The sequence below is a fragment of the Onychomys torridus genome, chromosome X (assembly GCF_903995425.1).
Source record: "Onychomys torridus chromosome X, mOncTor1.1, whole genome shotgun sequence".
Taxonomy (NCBI): Eukaryota; Metazoa; Chordata; class Mammalia; order Rodentia; family Cricetidae; genus Onychomys; species Onychomys torridus.
Genome location: NC_050466.1, coordinates 59,583,470 through 59,604,709, shown reverse-complemented (window position 1 = coordinate 59,604,709; position 21,240 = coordinate 59,583,470). Strand labels below are relative to the sequence as shown.

Sequence of the window (21,240 nt, the reverse complement as noted above, 5' to 3'; positions counted from 1 at the left end):
ATTAGATCCTTCTATAGATAGTTGTGAGTCACCATGTGGTTACTGGGAATCGAACTGAGGACCTCTGGAAGAGGAGCCAGTGCTCTTAACCACTGAGCCATCTCTCCAGCCCTTAGCTTCCCTACTCTTCTAGTTCAGGTACTGAATGTTTTCAAAGAAGACCACCCTAGTAAAGCTAAGGCCTGCACTACCAGCTTTGAGGGTGCAGTCCAAAGCTTTGGGGGCAATGTTTACTCTACACTTTGGACAGCCTGCTTTAATGCTTAGCTTTACCTTTTCAGCTTTCTTACTTGCCACCAGTCAGGGCAGTCTTCCCTTGGAATATAGCGTATGTTGATGGCTGGCTGGGAACCATAACTTTTCTTTGAGTGGCTGTCATATTGGGGTGGAGTGGTACTTGAGGATGATGCATCCATTCTGAGAACAGGAACTGCCCGAGGAATCTTTAGCTTTGGAAGACAAGAGATTTTATTATATCACAAAAGGGGAACAGATTCATGAACAAAATATACCAGTTCCAACACAAAAGAGGAAGGATGGAAAAAGGAAAGGAAGGAGGGATGGAGACAGTGTTGACAGCATTGACAAGGATGCAGAACAACTGTTAACTCATGCTTTGGCTAGTTGGAAACTCCTTTGCAGAATGTTGTGAGGCTGGGTGTCTATATCAGATAGCCCAGCAATTCTATGCTATACATCCAGCAGTGAAACCCAAAGGTGTGCAAAATAATGATCACAGTAGAATTGCTGGAATTCAATAAAATTGGAAACTACCAAAATACTTATCAAGGTGATAAAATAAAAAATATAGTGTTGCTGCAGTTGGCTGAGAAATGACTTCTCCAGATGTTCATGTCCTAACTCATAGAGTCTGTGAGAGTCATGGTGGAAGGGACTCTGTTGACTGTGACTAAGTTAAAGCGTTTGAGATGGGGAGATTATTCTGGGAGAGAGGGATGATCCTGCTATAATCAGAAGTGTCAGAGATTAGGTAGAACATGTGAGCAGAGGCAGAGTGCAGAAAAGCTGCTGCCCCTTCAGTACCGAAGGTGAAGAAAGGCACCCGAAATCACTGAAAACAGTGGCCTTCAGAACAGGCAAGGCAAGGAAACACCCCTCCCCCATAAAGTCTACAAAAGAAACAACTGACTAGATCTATTTTAGGCTTTTGAACCTCAGAACTATGAGGCAATAACTCAATAAATCATGTTGCTTTAGGCCACTATATTTGTGGTAATTTGTTGGAACAACAATAAGAGAATAGTTCGGTAGTATAATCATATGATAGAATTCTATAAGCAATGAGAATAAAATATAATCACTTATTAAAAACCAAGACTCCCATAAACTGAATCACCCAAAAAAAACAGGCAAGTGCCTATATATATATATGTGTGTGTGTGTGTGTGTGTGTGTGTGTGTGTGTGTGTGTGTGTCTGTCTGTCTGTGTAAATCAAGCAAACAATCAATGAGGTTGAACATCTAGCTAGCAATTGCTCTTGGCTGATGTACTAACTGAAAGGAAACCTGAGTATTCCTGGCATTTCCTGATGTTATACCTCTTAATCTGAATGTATTTTATGTAGATTGGTTCAGTTTCTGGAAATTTACAAGCTGAGCATATTTGTGTGCTTTTCTTAGTGTACATTATACTTCATTAAAATCCATTTTGTGTGTATGAACTCTAAATTTGAAATTTTTTGGCATTGTATTTTCCTCTTTTTGCTTCAGGGATATCATTTATTTGGAGTTGAAGATTTACTATCTTAGAACTCCTTGTTATGAAGGATCCCATTGCTGATAAATTCAAAGATGGGTTCTCACCAGAGATAAACACATTATAAAATTCCTCTAATGCAATCTGAGCAGACTCACCAAAGGATTGTTTTCCCTTGTCCCCCACACTCAATTCAGAAAATAAACTCTCTACTGAGTCCTGTGATCAAACACACACACACACACACACACACACACACACACACACACACACACACAGTGGGAAAGGGAGGAGAGGGAGAAGAGAAGGGAGAGAAGGGCATTTCTATTCCTTTCATGTCACTCTCTTTGGTCTTTGGTTAATTTTAACAGCTTACACTCAAAACCAGCCTTGGACTCCATGAACATCGAAGAGAAGAGTGCAGAAAGATTGTAAACCCGGAGGGTTGGGGGGGGGACTGCTGCCAAACAGTGTCTTCTAGACATGAAATGGCTGCTGAGCTTATGAACTCACAGCAGCTGGAGTTGCCTGCAGAAGGCCCACCCAAGGCAAGCCGGTCAACATTCCGGCATGGAAGAGGGGCTCACAAGCTCTCACCTCTAGCAGAGGAGCTGTTGGCAATTAATGGCTACTGAAAGACAGAGGTCAATTTTCTTTAGGGGTGTGTTCCTGATAGGTGGATCACACACTCCAGTAGGTGACCCCACAGTCATGAGTATATATATGGGCAGCACAAATTGAACTTTGTGTTTTATAAATAAAAATAATAATAAGGGGGTTGGGGATTTAGCTCAGTGGTAGAGCGCATGTCTAGCAAGCACAAGGTCCTGAGCTCCAGTGTATACAAATAAATAAATAAATAAATAAATAAATAAATAAATAAATAATAAGAAGAGGACATGAAGTTGTGGAGAGGATGTGCCATTGGGGCTCCAGGAGGGAGTAGAGGGTAGATATAATCAAAATATGTCACACATATGTATGCAATTCTAAAAAGAATGAATAAAAACATTTTTATAAAAAAGGATTTGGAACCCTAGGGCCATTGAGTTGTTCACTGATTTTCCACACATTTTTCAAAAAAAAAAAAAATCCCTTGCAAGAGATAAGTGTTAGAATTCCTAGCCACTGCCCCATGATGGCGTATACACCGGCAAGATGCATAGTCATCCCAGGGCCTTAGGTCCTACATAATCTGTGTGCTGCATGATCATGTAATTTGCACACAGCGAGATCATGTAATCTATGCGCACGAGTGGTGTAGCTATGTAAGCCCATATGCACATGTGCTAGGGAATCTATAAAAGCACATCCCACTCATCCCTCCACCCTTCTCTTCCTGCACTATCATTCCATAGACCTAAGCACCCACTTCTGTTCCCTATTCTTACCAAACTCTTATAGTGGATTTTGTTGTACCTTGTGGCTTTTCTCACGGGGTAAACAACACTGCTTAATGAATATATATTGCTCCACTTAATAAATAACAATAAGATTTGATGGTTTCTAGCTCCTAATTTGTCCTCTGTGCTTAGATTTGTTTGAAATAAACTTCAGTGGGAATTATGCTTTTTAAGTATAGAATTTAGTAACTGTTAGCAAGTGTATCCAGTTCTATGGCCATCATTACAATCTATTCTTGACATACTTCCATTGTACCTATAAAATCCCTCCTGTCCTTTTGCAGTCAATCTCTATTTCTGTGCTGATCACAGCCAATATCAACTGGACATCTGTCTCTGTAACTTTGTCTAGTCTAGACATTGTTGTTCAGATCACAGTTGTTTGCTTGCTTTGCATGCTAGAGTTGTGCATATCAGACAAGTGTTCTACTACTGAGCTACCGCTCCAGCCCCAAGACTTGTGAATTTCAAGCAGCATGCCTGCATCAAGTACCCAACCGAGCCCAAACAGCTATGTTTCTGAATACAAAGTGAAAGCCCAAACAGTCCTACCTAGGACTACTATAACACACTGCCACATGTTTGGTGGGTTAAGATTATGGAAATTCTTTTGCAGTTCTAGAGGTCAAAAGACCAATTCAAAGTTCTACCCTGGCCATACTTTCTCGAAGGTTCTAGGAAAGGCATGCCTTTGCTGCTCTAGCTTTTGGTGGTAACAAATGTTCCTTGACTTGTGGTATTATAACTCCATTGTCTTCATAAGTCTTTCCACAGCCACCTCCTCTGTGTATCTATCTCCCTGAGTCCCCTATCTTACAAAAGCACCAGTCTCCAGCCTCATGGGCCACTATTGCCCTGCATGATCTCAACCTGACCTTTAACTATAAATTATGTCTACACATACCTTGTTTCCAAATAATGTCACATTTTGAAGTTCTGTATGGACATGAAATTGGGGAATACTACTGAATATATTTTTTAATGAGTTATTTTTGTCAGTTGAGTTGATTTAGGAAAATGGTATATAGGTTTTTTTTTTCAGGAAGAGAAAAATAATCAGAACTTAAAACACGCCATAGACCTGAGAGGCTCATTTAAGATGATATCCTAGGGAACCTGGAGGCCACTTGAGACACCTCCTAGCATGTGAAGAGACTGCCACCTGCGTGGGAATCCTAAAGGTAGAAGGCTATGGCTATCAACAGAGGAAAGGGGTGTGCAATCTGCTATACTTTAATGATCTAGAGCTGTCAAAGTTGTGTTTGTTTTCCTATAGAAAGGCTCCACCCCTGGGGAAAAAGCTGTCTAGAAACTGCCTTGAAGGGACTCTGTCTAAAACAAGGTGGAATAACCTAATATAAGGCTTGGGGATTGGCAAATGTTAGGACTGAGTATCAAGGCATCTTTCCTGTCATAAAGTTCCATTTCAATCTGCCCCCTCAGCAGAAAATTGACACAATTCTCTCATAAGATAAAGAAGATTTTGGAAACTCATGCAGCTGCTGTCACTATCAAATCATAATAGGACCATTTATAGCAATGTAAGAACATCTCTTTTTCATTATACTCTTGTTACTTGGCTTAACCCTGAAAGGGTCAGAAGGCCCAGTGGTTCCATGATCCCTGCTCCCAAACAGGCTGCCGGTTGATACAGACCAGAGCAAGGTAAAGGGAAGAAGTTGTAACTTAGAATAAGGTAGCTATAACAACGGATGGAGACATACACCTGAGGTTTTTGGTTTTGTTTTGATTGTTGGTTTTTGTTTTGTTTTGTTTTGTTTTGTTTTGTTTTCAAGTCAGGGTCTCACTATGTAGCTCTGGCTATCCTGGGACTAATGGGTTGTTCTTGGAATGTGCTTTTGTGCCCCTCCCAGGTGTAGTAAGTGGGAGTGTGTTTATTTCAGATTCCTTTCATTATGCTAAGAAGTTTCCTTGTGACTTGTATACAGTTTAGATTCATGTGACCTTTCCTTATTTGGCCTTCTTTAACTGTCAGAGTTCCCTCAGAGTATAAATTGTCTGATGCTCTGAATAAGTTGGCTATTGCATGACACTTTAGTTTGCCTCATTTTAAGGACCCCACTTCCCAGACTCATGCCACCAACTAGAGTGGTAACATACACCCATGTGTGTTGTTCATTTATTGTTACACTATTCACAATAGCTAGGAAATGGAACAAGCATAAGTTTCCATCAACAGATGAATAGATAAGAAATGTGATCCATATACACAATGAAATTTTATTTAGTTGTAAAGAAAGCTAGAATCATGACATTTGCAGGGGAAATAGATGAGAACTGGAAATCATTATGTTAAGTCCAATAGGCCAGTCCCAGAAGGACAAATGCTGCATCTTTTCTCTCATATGGAAAACCTAAATTTTGAATTACGTGTGTGTGTGTGTGTGTGTGTGTGTGTGTGTGTAGATCATAAAACTAGAACAAGGATAAAAAGATGGAGGGAGAAAACTTAAGGGAAAAATGAGAGGGTAATGGACTACATGGGACATACATGCAGAATGTGAAAAGGAACCAGTGGCAGACGACGAGAGAGGATGAATTATAACAAAATGCAGTGACGCGTATGTACAAAATATTCCAGACTTTGTATGTCAACTTAAAAAAATAATTGAAAAATGGACTTACTACCCTCTCTGGGAAAGTGGGAGCTCTGTGTTTCTCCTCACTGATTGCAATGTGCAGATCAGCATCTGAAAAGCAAAAGCAAATAGAAAAAAGGAAACCACTCAAATCTGGGAAACAAAATATTGAACCAGTCTATGTGAACAATACACCAGAGCAACTGAATTCAGACTCCACGTTTGAAGCAATTCTGGAGCTTCCTTGGGCAATGCTCAACTCAAATAGTGCTCTTCCAGCACCAGCAACAGACATATTGCAACGTCTGACTGAAATTTCAAGTTCCTCTAAAGCCTATAAGCAATGTACACCTCATTCCCACAAGTTACGAAGAAACTAACACACCGTACAGAGTAGCCAATCACTTTAAATAAATCTTGTAATGATAGCTATCATTATGTTGGCATAAGTGATAGTTAAAACTATTACTTAAATCGTATGTTTTGCTATATATTTGAAAAGCAGTGTTGCTTCATGATTTTGTTATTTATAAGAAGAAAGAACTGAGCTTTCTCTGTCTCTCTACCTCTCTATCTCTCTGTCTCTGTGTATCTCTGTCTCTGTATCTCTGTATCTCTCTCTCTCTCTCTCTCTCTCGTGTGTGTGTGTGTGTGTGTGTGTGTGTGTGTGTGTGTGTGTGTGTGCTTGAGACAGGGTCTCAGTATGAGGCTTAGTCTTGCTATATAGCTCAGGCCAGGCTCAAACTATGATCTTCTTGCCTCAGCCTCTTGAGTACCAGGATTACAAATCTATGTCACCATGCCTGCCTTTGATTAAAAACAAAGCACACATAAAACCCTTTCCTTTCCCTTATTTTTGTTTTATATAGGGGTATTCTGCTTGGCTGTGTCTGTGTAACACATGCATGCAGTGCCCAAGGAGGCCAGAAGAGGGCATCAGATCTGCTGGACTGGAGTTACAGCCTGCTGGGAATCTCACCCAGGCCCTCTCTGGAAGAGCAGCTTCTGCCCTTAACCACTGCGTCATTTCTCTAGCTCCTCATTTTCTTATCAAGTGGGAAAACTAGCTGTTTGATCCATGGTGATGTGCTCAGCACATTTTACTTCTAAAGAGTTTGCTTTAAACCAGAAGAATAATGGGAGGTATTAATGGGCCATTACTTGGTCCATGTTTGTAATTTCTTGTTAAACTGTTTTCATAAAGTATATTTTGATCATATTCTTTCTTTCCTTTCCCCAATTCCTCCCAGGTGCTACCCACTTCCCTACCCATCCACATTCATGTTCTTTTTCTCTCTGTGTTTGTTTGTTGTGATTTCAATTTTAAAAACATTTCTCATGAAATGGAAAAAAAGGCGTATATTAATATTGAGGAAGTATGATTCAACTGACACTGAAATTATATTTCATTTTCAGCATAGCATCCACAAAGCTGTATTACTATGATGTCCATCAATATGCTATATTTTGTTTCTGGAAAACTGATCTAGTATTGGGCAGGCTTGACCTAGTGGGTCCCCTCCCCATCCGAGGTCCAGTGCAACAGGGCGTCACACATACATGCTTCCCACAGAGTGCATCCTGGGGCTGCTTTGCAGCTCTGCTGGCAGCACAGGAACTTCCCGTCCACAAAGAAGCCGCTGTGGTACTTGATAAGCAGGTAGGGGTTGCCCCGGATCTCTGCAGGGCAGATGGGAAGGATACAAGAGAAGGATACAAGATATCAGCAGACAGTGGCCCAAGAGAAGCAGTGCTGTAAGTAAATACTATAATCTCAGTACAATGACAATTGCATTCACCAGAAACTGAAATAAGACCCAGTGTCTACCAAAGCAGTTGTCTCTCACTCAGAAGTTAACAAACACAAAGAATAAACAGAAACCAGAGCATAATCTACAGTCTAACCACAGAATAATAATGAATCATTCTGACACGAAAGAGTCAGGAGAAATGCATACATTGGCCAGCTTGCCATGAAGATTTTATAAATGTGCCTGTCAAAGTCCTGATTGTTCTTTGGTGGCAGATGCAGGCTGGGTTGTAGGACCAGATCTTAGGAAAAAGGAGACTTTCTGACAACTTGTACTTACTCTGGGTTTTCATTTGAAAAGGTTTCAAAGGTACAGTAAGAATTGTACTGCACAGCTTCCTGCCATGCTTCCCTTAGACCTGCCAATTCTAACTATATTGTTTTGTTGCTTCTTTCTCTTGTTACACACATCATTGTTGTTCTCAAAATTTGTCGTTATTATTCACTTAACTATTTAGAGTGAACAGCAGATATATGACTTGAATAATGTCACCTATAAATATTTCCCTGTACAGTTTCTATTTCCAATGGTATTTACTCTCTTACCTAACTATAAAGCCAGTTGTCAAATTCAGGAAATTGAATATATATTTCATATTTGATTTTCTCTAATTGTTCCAATAATGTTCTTTAAATGACTTATTATTATTTCTGGTCAAGTTCTTATCCAGTATTACGAAATTTAGTTGTTTTGTTGTCTTTGACCTAGAATGGTTTCTCATCTTTTCTTTGTCTTTCATGATTTTGACACCTTTACTCTAAGGAATAAATAATTTGAGGGGGGTGGGAAGCTATCTTTTTTTTTTTTTTTAGACAAAGTCTCATATATACAAATCTAGTCTTGCCTTACCATGTAGCCAAAGCTGACATTGAACTCTTGACTCTCCTGCCTTCACCTCCCAAATGCTGGGACTAGAGGAGTCCACTACCACACCAGCTAGGATGTAGCAAATTAGAAAAGAGAAGCTAAGGATGCAGCTTGGTGGTAGAGCTCCTACCTAGCATACACCAAGTCCTGGGCTCCATCTCTAGTACCAGAAAAACAAACCATGAGAATAGGGCAGTGTGAAGTAAGACAAATTAAATTCTAATTTTGGAATACAGTACTGTATCTACAAGAAATTAGCATCCTTTGAAATATAGCAGAGAAACCTACGAGGATTTAGTGGTCCAAGAAGCATCTTTAGTTGGGGAGGGCTGGTTCTATGTATCATTTCAACTCTTCCTTCTTGATTTTATGTTCATCTAGAAAACTCCTAACTTTGAACCCAGAGAGTCCAAGTCCTCCTTTATTAACCCGACTTAAGGAATAGTAATTAATATTGTTCTGGGTCACTGAGGGAGTATAAGATACTATACATAAATCTTTGGTTCAGTGAAAAGTGGGTTTTAGTAATGACATTCATTTAATACAGCTCAGTTCAGTGTAGCAGAAAATGCTGGCACCCAAGAAAAACTTCACTAGTGAGCATTAAAGGCAAATGATTACAGAGTGAATTAAGACTATAAAATGTTAATTTCTGAATTTAGGCCCAAATGACCATAGGAATTCCCCAGGCATATTGCATGTTTTATTGCTGTCTAAGCTCTTGCTCTTTAAAGTGTCAAGGTTTCCAATCGAAAGGATTTAGTTTCCTGAGTAACTAATCCTCCAACCACATCCTGAAGTCCACTTTGCAACAATCCCAATACTTAATGGTGACGTTAAAAAATTGTGTGTGACTTTACGTATTTTTCCTCACATGCATTATTTAGTCTACATACCACCCCTGAGAGTTGGCTGTTCTTGCTATCATGCCTCTTACAGTGTTAAATAGACTGATAGAGTTTAAATTGTAAGAGTTTGTAAGAGGAAATATTTAAGTGAGAGAACCTTTGTCTTCCCACAGCAAGTTAGTTTTTGTTAACTTGATAACAATCTCACCCACCTTGTCTATTTATCCTCCAGCACAGAGACTGGAATAAACAAACACGGTTACTGTTTTTCAATGTCTATTGTACATAGAGATAGATAGGAGCCTACTTCTGAGAAACATGTTATCATGAACAAAAGTTTTCAGCAGGGGGCTCCTAAGACAGCTTAGTACCTTCCAGTAACCTGTAAGAATGGTAAAACAGAAAGCTCGAAGGAACCTGTGTCCCTGACATCCTTGAATGCCTGCCTGCCCAATCCCAAGGCTGCTTGCCTCCTTCTCCCTGGGGGAGAGAAAGCGCAAATAGGTTTGCTACAGTGATTGCTTGATGCCTTGTTCCCTCCAGTCCTGAGCACTGCTACCAGGCACACACCTTCCACTAGGAAAGGAGACAAATACAGTTTCACGAGGGACCAAGAGACATGGTGTCGCTTGTCTCTTCATTCTCCTTTTGCATCCATAAACTATCACACATGTTACACCACAGCCTGGACAACACATGTAGTTCCAGAAGGACCCACAAATGGAGACACAGAGGATAAATAAGAGCTGAATACAGGGAGTGTCTATGTGACAACTGAGCCCTAGAAGGTTCCCCCAAAGATGGCTGCCTAGGAAGCAAAACCTTAGGGCTCTTTCTGGAAGCCCTATTATAACCACAATGGCTTATGTGTAAGAGGATATTTTAATATATTTTAGAATCGCTCATACATGTAATTGCTATAGGAGAAGAGGAATATGCTCCTCATTTTACAGGTCAGGGAAGGCCCAGATGTGTTGTATAAAATAGATAACATGGCAAGCAGGTTTGCCTCGCTCTGGCAGCGGTACCGTCTCACTTCATTGAGATGATTGTGGGTAATGAAGGAAGCTTCTCTCCCTAATGAGCACTTCACAAAATAGATTGCTAAGTCCTTTCCCATAAGGGGAAAATGAAGAACTGTGTATAGGAAAGGATGCATTCGCATCAATGTGGAGTGAGTATGTGCAACCGGAGGTGTACTGAGATATTGCCATCTAAAACACAGATATAAAACATAAGGATAAAAATAAAATCTTCCTCTGTCTAGGATGTTAAATCCAGTAAGTCACTCATTTGAGTTACATGTCATCCTTACAACATGACTCTTTTGAAAACAAAAAGATTGCAGAGGGAAATATCAGGTGCTAAAGTCTTAACAATGATTCTCTCCCTTGTTACCACAGCAGCTGAAAAAATACAAATAAATCTTCAGTTTGAGGCAAAAATATAGTGACTTAGCTTGCAATATTGTGACTTAAGTTAGGTTCAGATGATTAAATGTTGAGACTCCCATTAACAAGGTCTGTGGCATTTGTCTGTTTTCTTTTAAACTTGTGTGAAAAATGAAAACTAATAAATAATACCCCTGTTTACAGTTGTCAAGAGGATTCTGCAACAACATGCACCAGGTGCTTGATAGAGTGCCTGGCAAGTGGTAGGTGCTCAGTACTATTGAAACATAGTCCCAGCGGACTTTAGCGTTGCGGCTGGCTGCCGGGGCACAGCTGGTCTAACTCCCCCACCCCCTCCACCTCCTGCCGGGAAGACACAACAGCTAGCTGTGTGCGGGGTGTGAACGCAAAGGTGATCCGCAGGCTTCCTGCCTGGGACCAGAGAACGCAAAAGCAAGCTCGAACACAGCCCACCACCTCCTGAGCTTGAGAAGAAAACAGTTCAAGCCTTCATTGTGGTAGTTTGTTACCTTTTTGCAGTGCTTTCAACCACTGACTTCGGCTCTCTTCGTTTGATGCGTAGACATAGAGAAGCCCATCTTTATACACAATCTGGAAAGGAAAAAAAAAAGCAATGAGTTTTGATACAAGTGTTTCATGGTTCAGTCTCTTGTACCTGTAAATGGTAATGTTATCAGAAATAAACCCTTTTTCATATAACATATACTAGCTTTGGAATTATGTGAAAAACCACAGGTTTTTAAAAATCTTCCATATCTTGATATGTTTTTATGTCAGAACTTGGGAAAAATCATAGCAATGAAGCATGTAACAGTGGTGAGTATTAAAGCCTCATTTGGGGTGCTCTGGACCAGGAAGTATTATAATATGGTAAATTACATATTTCTTAGGACTGCTCTGGTCCATATTTCTAACCAGTATGCAATTCCTTTCCCAATTAGAAATTAGAAAATCTTTAACTTCTGGATCCAGAGATGGGATGTCCTTTCCTTTGCTATGCCTTATTGGGCAGTTGTCCCACATTCTGGTCAGTTGACAGTTTGCATTTATATTCAGGAAAGCTATGTCTCCTTGTGATGCCAGTCTGTCACACATCACGCAGCATCTCAGACACTCCACACTATGTGTTTTCTTATCCCTTATGATGACTGTTTATGGGACTGGAGAGATGGCTCAGTGGATGAGGAATGCAGGGCGGGCTTCTGTGCAAGCCTGTAAGTCCACTGCTCTGGAGGTCACAGACAGGAAGATTATTGGGCTCCAGGATCAGTAGGAGATCCAGTCTCAAGGGAATAGGTGGAGAGTGATAGAGCAGAACACCCGGTGGCCTCTTGCCTCCATACGCAGGACCCCCCATGTCCTCCTCTTGCAACCACAAGCATATATACCTGCCCCAGTCTGAAAGTTACAATGCCCTCTCCAGATCAGGCTTATTTTACAACTGGAAAACAACACATACCACTTATGAAAGGTCTTCTAGAAGCTGGGCTCATCATACTTTAATATTTTTACTTGTATTTCTATATGATACATATCAGTATATATGAGTGTGCCGTTTTTCTAGCAAATGAGCAACTATACTCAGACATAAGCTGCAATATATCTTTATGGCTATTCAAATGCAAGCAGTGGGCTGGGAGGTCTCTAGGCAAACCTTTGTGGCTTTGGGTAGCCTCTATGTTCCTGCTATGTTTGAGGTTGCCTCCATGGGCACCCTCCTCCTTGGTTTTTCCCAACTGGCTGATAGTTTTGTAGTAGATCTGATTCAGCTCAAGCCCCTTCACAAAGGCATTCTTTGTAGCATGGAAATGTTTAAAATTCTTTAGGAGGCTATGGGGCCAGAGAGATGGCTCAGAAGTAAGGCTACTTGCCACCAGATTTGATGATTTGATTTTGATTCCCTGAACCCACGTGGTAGAAGGAGAGAATTGACTCCTACAAGCTGTCCTCTGACTCCACATTCATGCTGTGGCATGTGGGAGCATGTACACACACACACACACACACACACACACACACACACACACACACTCATAGGGGTTGGAGACCCCCCCGACTAAACAAATAAACACTAAAAAGAAAGAATTCTGGGTTCTAGGGGCTGTCAAGACAGCTAAGTGGTTAAGAGCACTGACTACTGTTCCAGAGAACCTGGGTTCAATATGCAGTACCCACATGGGAACTAACAATTGTCTCTAACTCCAGTTCCAAGAGAACCTGACATGCTCTACATGCTGGCAAAATGCATATATATAATGCATAATTGCATAAATGCATATATATAATATATAATAAAAATAAAAATCTCAAAAGACAGCGAGAATTCCTTGGTGTAAAATTAAAGTTGGCTGACATAGTATACAACGCCCTTCCCAGTGCAGCAGCACCTGCTTCCCCGGGCTGGTCTCTTTCTTTCCCTTATTTCAGCCTTCAGTGTCTCAGCAGTTGCTGTTCAGTTCTGCTGCCACCTCCGACTTGACTAGTTAAGGTCTACTTGTCATCTCCAAAAGAACATTTTCCTGACGTGTTTTAGTGAGGAGCAAAGCATGGGGAATGGACTGCATCAACCTCCATCTTAACACTCACTCCCACCGTATTATGATGATCTACTTTACCACCTCCTAGGAGACAAGTCAGGGCGGGGTTGGAACTCAATCCTGCATAGCTTCCTACTTGCAGTTACCCAAGAGAGAGACACCCCACAAAGTTTCATAAAAGAGATGGGTAGAGCTGAACGAAGCAGGTCACACTCCAGTAGTTTACACTCTGATATTGCTTCCCCTCCCTCTGAGGGAAGCAGATTGGCCAGGAGGGTTCTGCTAAACCACCAACGCCCGCTTGGGAATATTCCAAACATGATCATCGTCTCAAGGGATCATTTCGTAATATTGTTATTTTCCTGGGCAGAGGGAGCTAAGACTAGAAAATCGTAAAAACAGAAAACAAAACAAAACAAATCCCCCTTTTTACCTGAAACGGGTACTGTCTCTCCACAGGCGTCTGCTCCTCGAGGTTGACTTTTTCCACACATCTGATTTTCTTAATTTCTATCGATCCTTTTCTGCTTCCTCGTTTCTGAATTCAAAAGCAAACCAGAAACGATGCCATGTTGGTGTGTCACAGTGAGCAGGGAAAAGCGTACAGCTAAAGCTAATGTCTGAAGGGAGAAGAAGGGATGTGGAAGCCAACAGAGATGCATGTCCGGTGGCTTCATGGCTGTCACAGTCAGATTTCTAAAGTATGACCACATGCACACACGCTTCTCCAAAAGCAAGTATCTGAGTGACGACAGTTCACAATCTCACTTGAGAATCATGTCATTGTTTTTCAAACCACCTACCGAGTAGTTAATAGAGAAAGCAAAGTTTAATGAAGTAGCTTTACTTTGTTTCAGTTTTTTGATGGCATTTTGGTTTTTCGGCCATGATCAAGTTCTCAAGGGCACAGGGCTGTTGTTACTTCCACTGCTCTTTTAGGGCAGCATTCCTCACCCTCAGCACAGTCACTAACATTTCCGGATGGATAACTCTTTGCTGTGGTGTATGACCTGTGAGCTCTAGGGTGTTTTAGTAGTAGCCTCTGTCTCTATCCATTGGATGCCAGGAATGCTTACTCTCCTGCCCCCAGAACTAGTGACTGCTGAGGTAGCTCTTGTCATTGTCCAGTGTCTCTCAGGCAGCAAAAATTACCTCAGCTGAGAAGCACTGTTTTAAGGGCATACTGTGATTGGTCTTAGTAAAATGAACTATTTTCCAAATCCCTTTTCTTGAATCATCATATTTTGGTTAAAGAGGCAGCACAGCACATTGATACAAGCCGATCTTTACTCTTAGCTAAGAAACCTGCTATTCTTTCATTATGATCAAGTACTTTGTGGAGACTTGGGAAAAAATAATAAATAGCACAAAAGAAGGAAGGAAAGCCTTACCATTTTGTCATATTCATAGTAGGAAAGGCTTGTTTTGGTTAAAACAAAAAGGCGCTCCTTGTAATTATTGGGTGACATTTTCTTCTTTTGCTGTGACCTTTTGAGAAGCAGTTCTTCTAGAATAGATTTGGTATCCATATTGTCGTCCTAAAGAAAAGAAAAGAATTAAAATGATGGCGGTATCTAGTTAGGTTCAGGGAGAATAAACATGCCAACTTCTAAAAATAAGACTAATTTAGGATTATAGAATAGACTACATATCACTCATAATTTTCTGCAGCTTTTGTCCTGAGTTTGGAAGTATGTGGGTTTTCTATAGCATTTTATGCCTTTCCCGACCCATGTCTCACTCTGTATCATAGTCACCATCTTTGCACCCCCCTCCTGACTACTTATACACCTCCATTCTATACACATCTATTGAATTGAATAGGAGATAGTAAAATCTTTTAAACTGCTCTTCAGGGATCTCACCATGTATTAAGTAACTCATCAACTGAAATTTCCCTCCATGCCTGTGGCCAGTGGTTTCGCCATATTATCCAAATCACCACAAAACACTGGTATCATTGTAAGGAACATTCAGCACCCCGGAACATGACTGGGCCTTCTGACATAAGGGATTCGGATATGATTGACAAGATCAAGATTAAGTCAAAGGAAGAAGAGGGATGGAAAGGTGACAAAAATGTTGACAAAGGAGATTCGAAAGAACAGCAGACAGAGCACATTTACAAAGGAAAACCTTTTCACTCTCCAACCATGGAAAACACCTAAAACTTAAGGTATTTAAAGAGAAAAAGAAATGCATCAATTCTCTTCTTCCACTAAGACACGACAGTTTTAGCCCTCTCTGTGATATCAGGTCTGATCAGAAAAGAGGAGATATTAAGCCGTGGGCCGCAGAGAGAAACTCAGTGTTCTTCTTTGCTTTGTGAAACTGCACCATTATTTAAAACTAGGTTCCCAGTTGTTCTGATCTATCTGCGATGCTCTGAAGATAATAAGTTTACTCACCTTCAACACCGGGGAGCTGAAGTCGACGTATGGATTTTAACTTTAACTCTCAAACTGTAAGCAAAAAGTTACTGCTCTGAGGCACCATCTCTAATGTTCTCCTTGACTATGCCAGGGCCGTGCATTAAAAGAGAAAATATTTGCATCCTATTAACACTCTTGATCAGGAAGCACCAGCATAGACATTGTTTCCTCAGGATGGAGGCAGGTGCAGGCGCAGAAGCAAACCCAGCCAGTCCCTAGCAGGTCCTTCCCACTAGCCCAGGAGTATGCCACAGCAGGTAGTAGACAGAAAGGGAGACTAAAAACACAGCTAGGATTCAACAAATCACCACCAGTCCTTCCTCCTGACACAGACCACACAACTCGAAAGGTGGGAATTAAGAACAACAGCTCTTTAAATTTATGTACATAGGTCAGGAGACATGACTATTGAAAACGTTCTCAAAGCATGGAGGAGTTGGGGGAGGGGAAAGAATATGACCGAAATATGACAAAAATTAGGTTAAATTTTTTTTAAAAGATGGAAAAAATACAAGGCATAGTGGCACATGCCTTTAATCCTAGCACCTTAATACTAGCACTTGGGAGGCAGAGGCAGGCAGATAGATCTCTATGAGTTTGAGGCCAGACTGGTCTATATATCGAGTTCAAGGGTAGCCAGGGCTATGTGGTGAGACCCTATCTTCAATTTCTTTCCTTAATTTTGTTTTGTTTATTTATTTGTTGTTGTTTTGTTTTGTTTTTGTTTTTGTTTTTTTTTGAGACAAGGTCTCATTATGTAGCTTTGGCTGTTCTGGAACTCACTCTGTAGACCAGGCTGGCCTCGAACTCACACAGATCCGCCTGCCTCTGCCTCCCTAGTGCTGGGATTAAAGGTGTGCGCCACCACCGCTGGGCTTAATTTTTTTTTTAAAGAACAAAGTAGTAGTTATTTTGAGCAGTGTGGACACTGGTTTCTTTCCTGGGGTTGGATGACAGGGCAGAGGTGAGGTTGGGGTACAGGTGGCAGGACCTGAGTAAGGAGGTGTTACCCCCTCCCTTCCACCTCTGCTGCCATTGAAACTTCCACAAGTTTTCCTTCCCTGGTAAGATTATTTCCTATATCCAGAGTCTATGGATACAAGAAAATATTCTTAAAAACACATGGCAATTATGAATTGGTAGTTTTATAAGTCATAGACCCTTTGTAGAGTAACCAAATACTAGGCATGGTTGCGGCATACTTGCATATCATACTCTTAATTCTACATTAAAAACATTAAAAGCTCTGCCCAATTTTCTCGTATGTGTGCAGCTAAAACAGTATTTCTCAAGGCCATCTTTTGCAGATCTGATCAGAGCACTCTTGGAGATCTTATCACAGCACAGTTTTAAACAAACAGGGCTTCATGTCTGGGGTAGGATGTAGTTTTTCCCAGCATTGCATGATGATAATTTGCATACTGTGATGTCTATTGAGATTTCATGCACTTCACATTAAAGATGAGGCTGGAGAAGATTTTATAGAAAGCATTAAGAAGAATAACAAAATCCTCCATGTACTAGAGGGAAGAACAGGAAGTAGAAAGTAGAACAGAATTCAAAATAAAAGAAATCTTTTTTTAAAGTAAGGAGTTTGATTGTGGTGTTCTCTTACATTCATACCTCATTTTTATCGGGCCTCCAGTTACATTCTACAATAAATTTCTAAGAGTTTACCGTCCTTCTGCAGCAGACGAGGTACAACCAGTCAAATTTCAGCATCATGGTTCATTTAAACCTGTCTTTTGTGAATGTTTGTTTTTTTCACTTGAAAATCACATGATACATGCTTATTTTACAGAACTGAAAACTCAAGCAGGCCAAAGAAAAAGACAAACATCTTTCTAGATTCTTTTCTTTTCAGATATGTAGGCATACATGCTACTGTCATTAAGACGGGTTCACATTCTGTTCATGAGAATATGTCATGTGTGATTCTCAGGTACCCGGCACTTGGAGTCATGTGTCTCTGAAATCTGATTCATGAGGGCCAGGCCTTGAAGGCTACCATCCTTAAGGTTGACTCTCAGGTCCTTTACAGACCAGAAGAGCTCTGTTTTGATGAGTCACAGTTTTGTCATCACCCGAGTATTTCTTCTAACAAACTAGCACGGTGTGTGCCCCGTGGTGGGCCTCCCCTCTCCCTCTTCCCTCTTGCTTCCCCTCTATGGACTTCTCTAGCTCCAGGCTGTCTGTCTAATGCCCCTGGCCTTGTGAGCACTGCGCTCATGTACACTCACAGAATTCAAAAGAAAAGAAATCTTTTCTTAAGGTAAGGAGTTTGATTGTGGTGTTCTCCTGAATTCATACCTCATTTTTATTTGTCCCCCTCTCCCCTCCCCCAGTGATACCCCCTTGCATTCCTGCACATAGAGTGCAGAGCTCCCCTTTGTTTCCCCTCCCTTTAGACCTCTTCCTCTTCTTTCATAGTCTCCTTTCTAATCTTGCGGCCTACACATATGTATGTGTCCATTTATACACACAATGGACATAGAAATTTCACTGTAGATTTTGCATGTAAGAGAAATGTCGTATTTGTCGGAGACCGCCTTATTTCTTTCAACCTCCAGTTTTATCAGATGTAGTAATTTCATTCTTCTTTACAGCTAAATCGAGGTCCAAACTGAAGGAAGGCCTATGGCCCCACTTTCTACAGGAAGTGATACTTGATTAATTTTTAGAAATGCAAGGTCTCCTCCTTCGTATTGGGATAGCAGTTAAAGTGGGCTCAGGTACTCCTGTTGACTCAAACGCCTGTTCAGTGACCTGCAGCATCTGCAGTGCCCACCATCATTGAAAGGAAGGCAATACACTCACACATGAAACCTGTTTAGTATTAAACAGAAATCTATTTCCATACAGGAGTGGGTGGGGTCTGGCTGGACTCTCATAATACCACCCACATAGAATAGAATCATCAATTTGCTTACCAAATAGTCCATGCTGCCTATTTCCATAAGCATATCAAACTACACAGAGGGGAGGTAAAACCAAAACCTAACAAAAATAAATACAACGAAACCAGAAACTATTATGCTATTAGTTACATATATAAAAGCTGCATGTTGAATTTGTATGGCTCATAATCACATGGTTATTTAAGATTCACAAGGAAATGATCTCGTGAGAGTAAGTACAACGTGGTAGTGCTAGTTGGCATGCCTGACCTTCAGCCCAAGGGATGTCTGACACTGAGTGACTGGTTCCAGAAATAAAAGTCACCTTTCCATGACCCTGAGTGACAATAAATACACGTGAGATAGGTTTCATGACTAAGTGATATGTAAGGGTGTTATGCGGCAGTAGACTCCAGAGGTTCAAAGATTACATGATTATCGTTTGCTGGCTGTAGCACCTGGACCAGGCCCCTTCTCCTGTTTTACTGTCCTGATTCATAAAATGAGATCTGTTACAGCCCTCTTGCATGAAGCCACTTAAATGGAATGCCTGGCATGCTATGGGCACCAAAGTAAAGGTTTCAAAAAGAACTATATGGATGAGAGAACTCAGTAGAGCCCATTCATTTTTTACTATAAACAGCCTGAAGAAGGAAAAATTGAAAAGAAAAAGACTATTATATTTTAAAAAGTGTGTGTGTGTGTGTAGATAGATATGCACATGTGAGTATGGGAACCATCATAGGATTCCCCTGGAGCTGGAGTTGCAGGCAGGTGTTAGCCGTCTAATGTGGATTCTGGAAACCCAATTCAGGTCCTCTGCCAGACAAGTACAGTATATACTCTTAATTGCTGAAACTTCTCTCCAGACCCACAAGGAAAAAATAAATAAATCATGAAAGTTATTATATGATGGAGGACATTGATAATAGCCCTGAAGTACACAAAAACATATTAGTAATAATAATCCTTGCCAACATTTAAGGGTTCATTGTATACCGGGCACAATTTAGGACATTTCAGAAATGTTTGTTTGTTGGTTATAATCACCTTGGGTGATGGGGTATGACACACAGTCACGCATACCTTAGGAATAGGCTATTGTACCTCCATCCTATTAGGCATGTCCTGGCACAAGTAATTCCTGTGCCAGGCTAGTTTTCGAAACTTCTATCCTGTAATAGTCATACCATAGAGTATATTGTAATTTCAGTCCCTACCTTCAGGTGACAACAGAAAAACAAATTGCCCAGTTGTAATTTACATTATATTGGTAAATTGTCAGGTGCTGTGCAAGCTTATTAAAAGTCAGTTCTGGGAGCAAGCTGACCTCCTCACTCTCATGTTCAAGCATGTTTTATCTAGTGTTCTCCAAACTCCCTGTCCTGAGTCAGGCTGGCTCCCTGGCTCTGTAACAGAAAGAGGGAAAAACTGTAATCAACAAAGGGTATTGAAACACACCTTTAATCCCAGTACTCAGGAGACAGAGGCAGACGAATCTCTGAGTTTGAGGCCAGCCTTGTCTACAGAGTGAGTTCCAGGACAGTTAGGGCTACGCAGAGAAACCCTGTCTTGAAATACTAAACAAAGTCAACCAACCAACCATCCCAAAAACTTGTGTCCTTGAAAATAGCTAAAAGATAAACAACTTCCAACAGAGGTTACCATTGTTTATCTCAAGGTATAAAAATACCTGCCATGGGACTGGAAAGCCAGCAGCTCAGAGGGAAGACTCTCAATCAGAAACTCCTGTTGCTTTTTGCTAGATGTTAGCCTCCAATTTGATGTTGCTGCCTTTGTTTGCTCTCTCAACTGGGCTACTCCACTTGTCCCTGTTGGCTGATGTGAAAACCTGGCTGCTGATGTTTTGCTATCTATCCATAATTTGCTTCTGTCTATCTGCCACTGGCTATTTCTTTATTTTTTTTGTTTGTTTGCTAAATTCTGAATAAACACACTCATTCGAAACTGCAAATACAACTATCGTAGATCATTCTCGAAACTACACAGAACACTATGTCACACTGCTAATGTGTTAGAACTGGGATTTGAATTCTTGTTACTTAGCTCCACAGTCCACATTGTTGATGAGGATACCAGTGATAGAAAAGAACATGGTCATTGTGAGATCTAAACCTGAGACGACTCTAACCTGAACACAAGAAGCAGCCACTGGATGTGAAAGCTTAGAGTAACCCTCAAAATCACTTTTACTAATGAAATACAGAACCATAACATCATAAGCAACTTTGCCCAAACCACCCCCCACACACACACACAGAGAGAGAGAGAGAGAGAAAGACAAAGACAGAGACAGAGACAGAGACAGAGACAGAGACAGAGAGATCTACGTTCAACCAAAGCTACTGCCTCCTTAATAAGGCACACTGTTGCGGGAACTAGACATAAATATTGGTCTAATGAGACCGGTGCAACGGACCTTCCAAGGGAACTCTCAGAAAGACATGACTTGGAGATAATCATTCAGCAGGCCCCTCAAAGCAGTGTTAAATAGTAAAACTCTAGGCTAGGGTGCAGTATGGAGGAGGTAAAGAATGCTTGTCCACCATGTGCAAGGCCCTGGGGGTCCTCCTTGGCTCTAGAAACACAGAATCTATAGATGGATTAACCCACATTTTGAATACTGGTTAAAAATATGCAGCCTTAAAGTGGGAGTGATGGCAAGTAGTGAAGGAGGGGAGGAGGAGACAGGAAA

The 21,240-nt window shown here is 40.9% G+C and overlaps 1 protein-coding gene across 1 annotated transcript in view; it reads right to left on the bottom strand.

The window, feature by feature from the left end:
* Bmx (BMX non-receptor tyrosine kinase) overlaps positions 1–21,240 on the bottom strand; it is a 55,196-nt gene that overhangs the window by 31,296 nt on the left and 2,660 nt on the right. Inside the window, exons 2-7 of the mRNA XM_036174984.1 lie at positions 14,587–14,733; positions 13,629–13,733; positions 11,168–11,249; positions 7,281–7,400; positions 5,767–5,831; positions 274–449 (exon numbers count right to left, since the gene is read on the bottom strand). Coding sequence (XP_036030877.1) covers positions 274–449; positions 5,767–5,831; positions 7,281–7,400; positions 11,168–11,249; positions 13,629–13,733; positions 14,587–14,733 — 695 coding nt within the window. The remainder of the gene's footprint in view (positions 1–273; positions 450–5,766; positions 5,832–7,280; positions 7,401–11,167; positions 11,250–13,628; positions 13,734–14,586; positions 14,734–21,240) is intronic.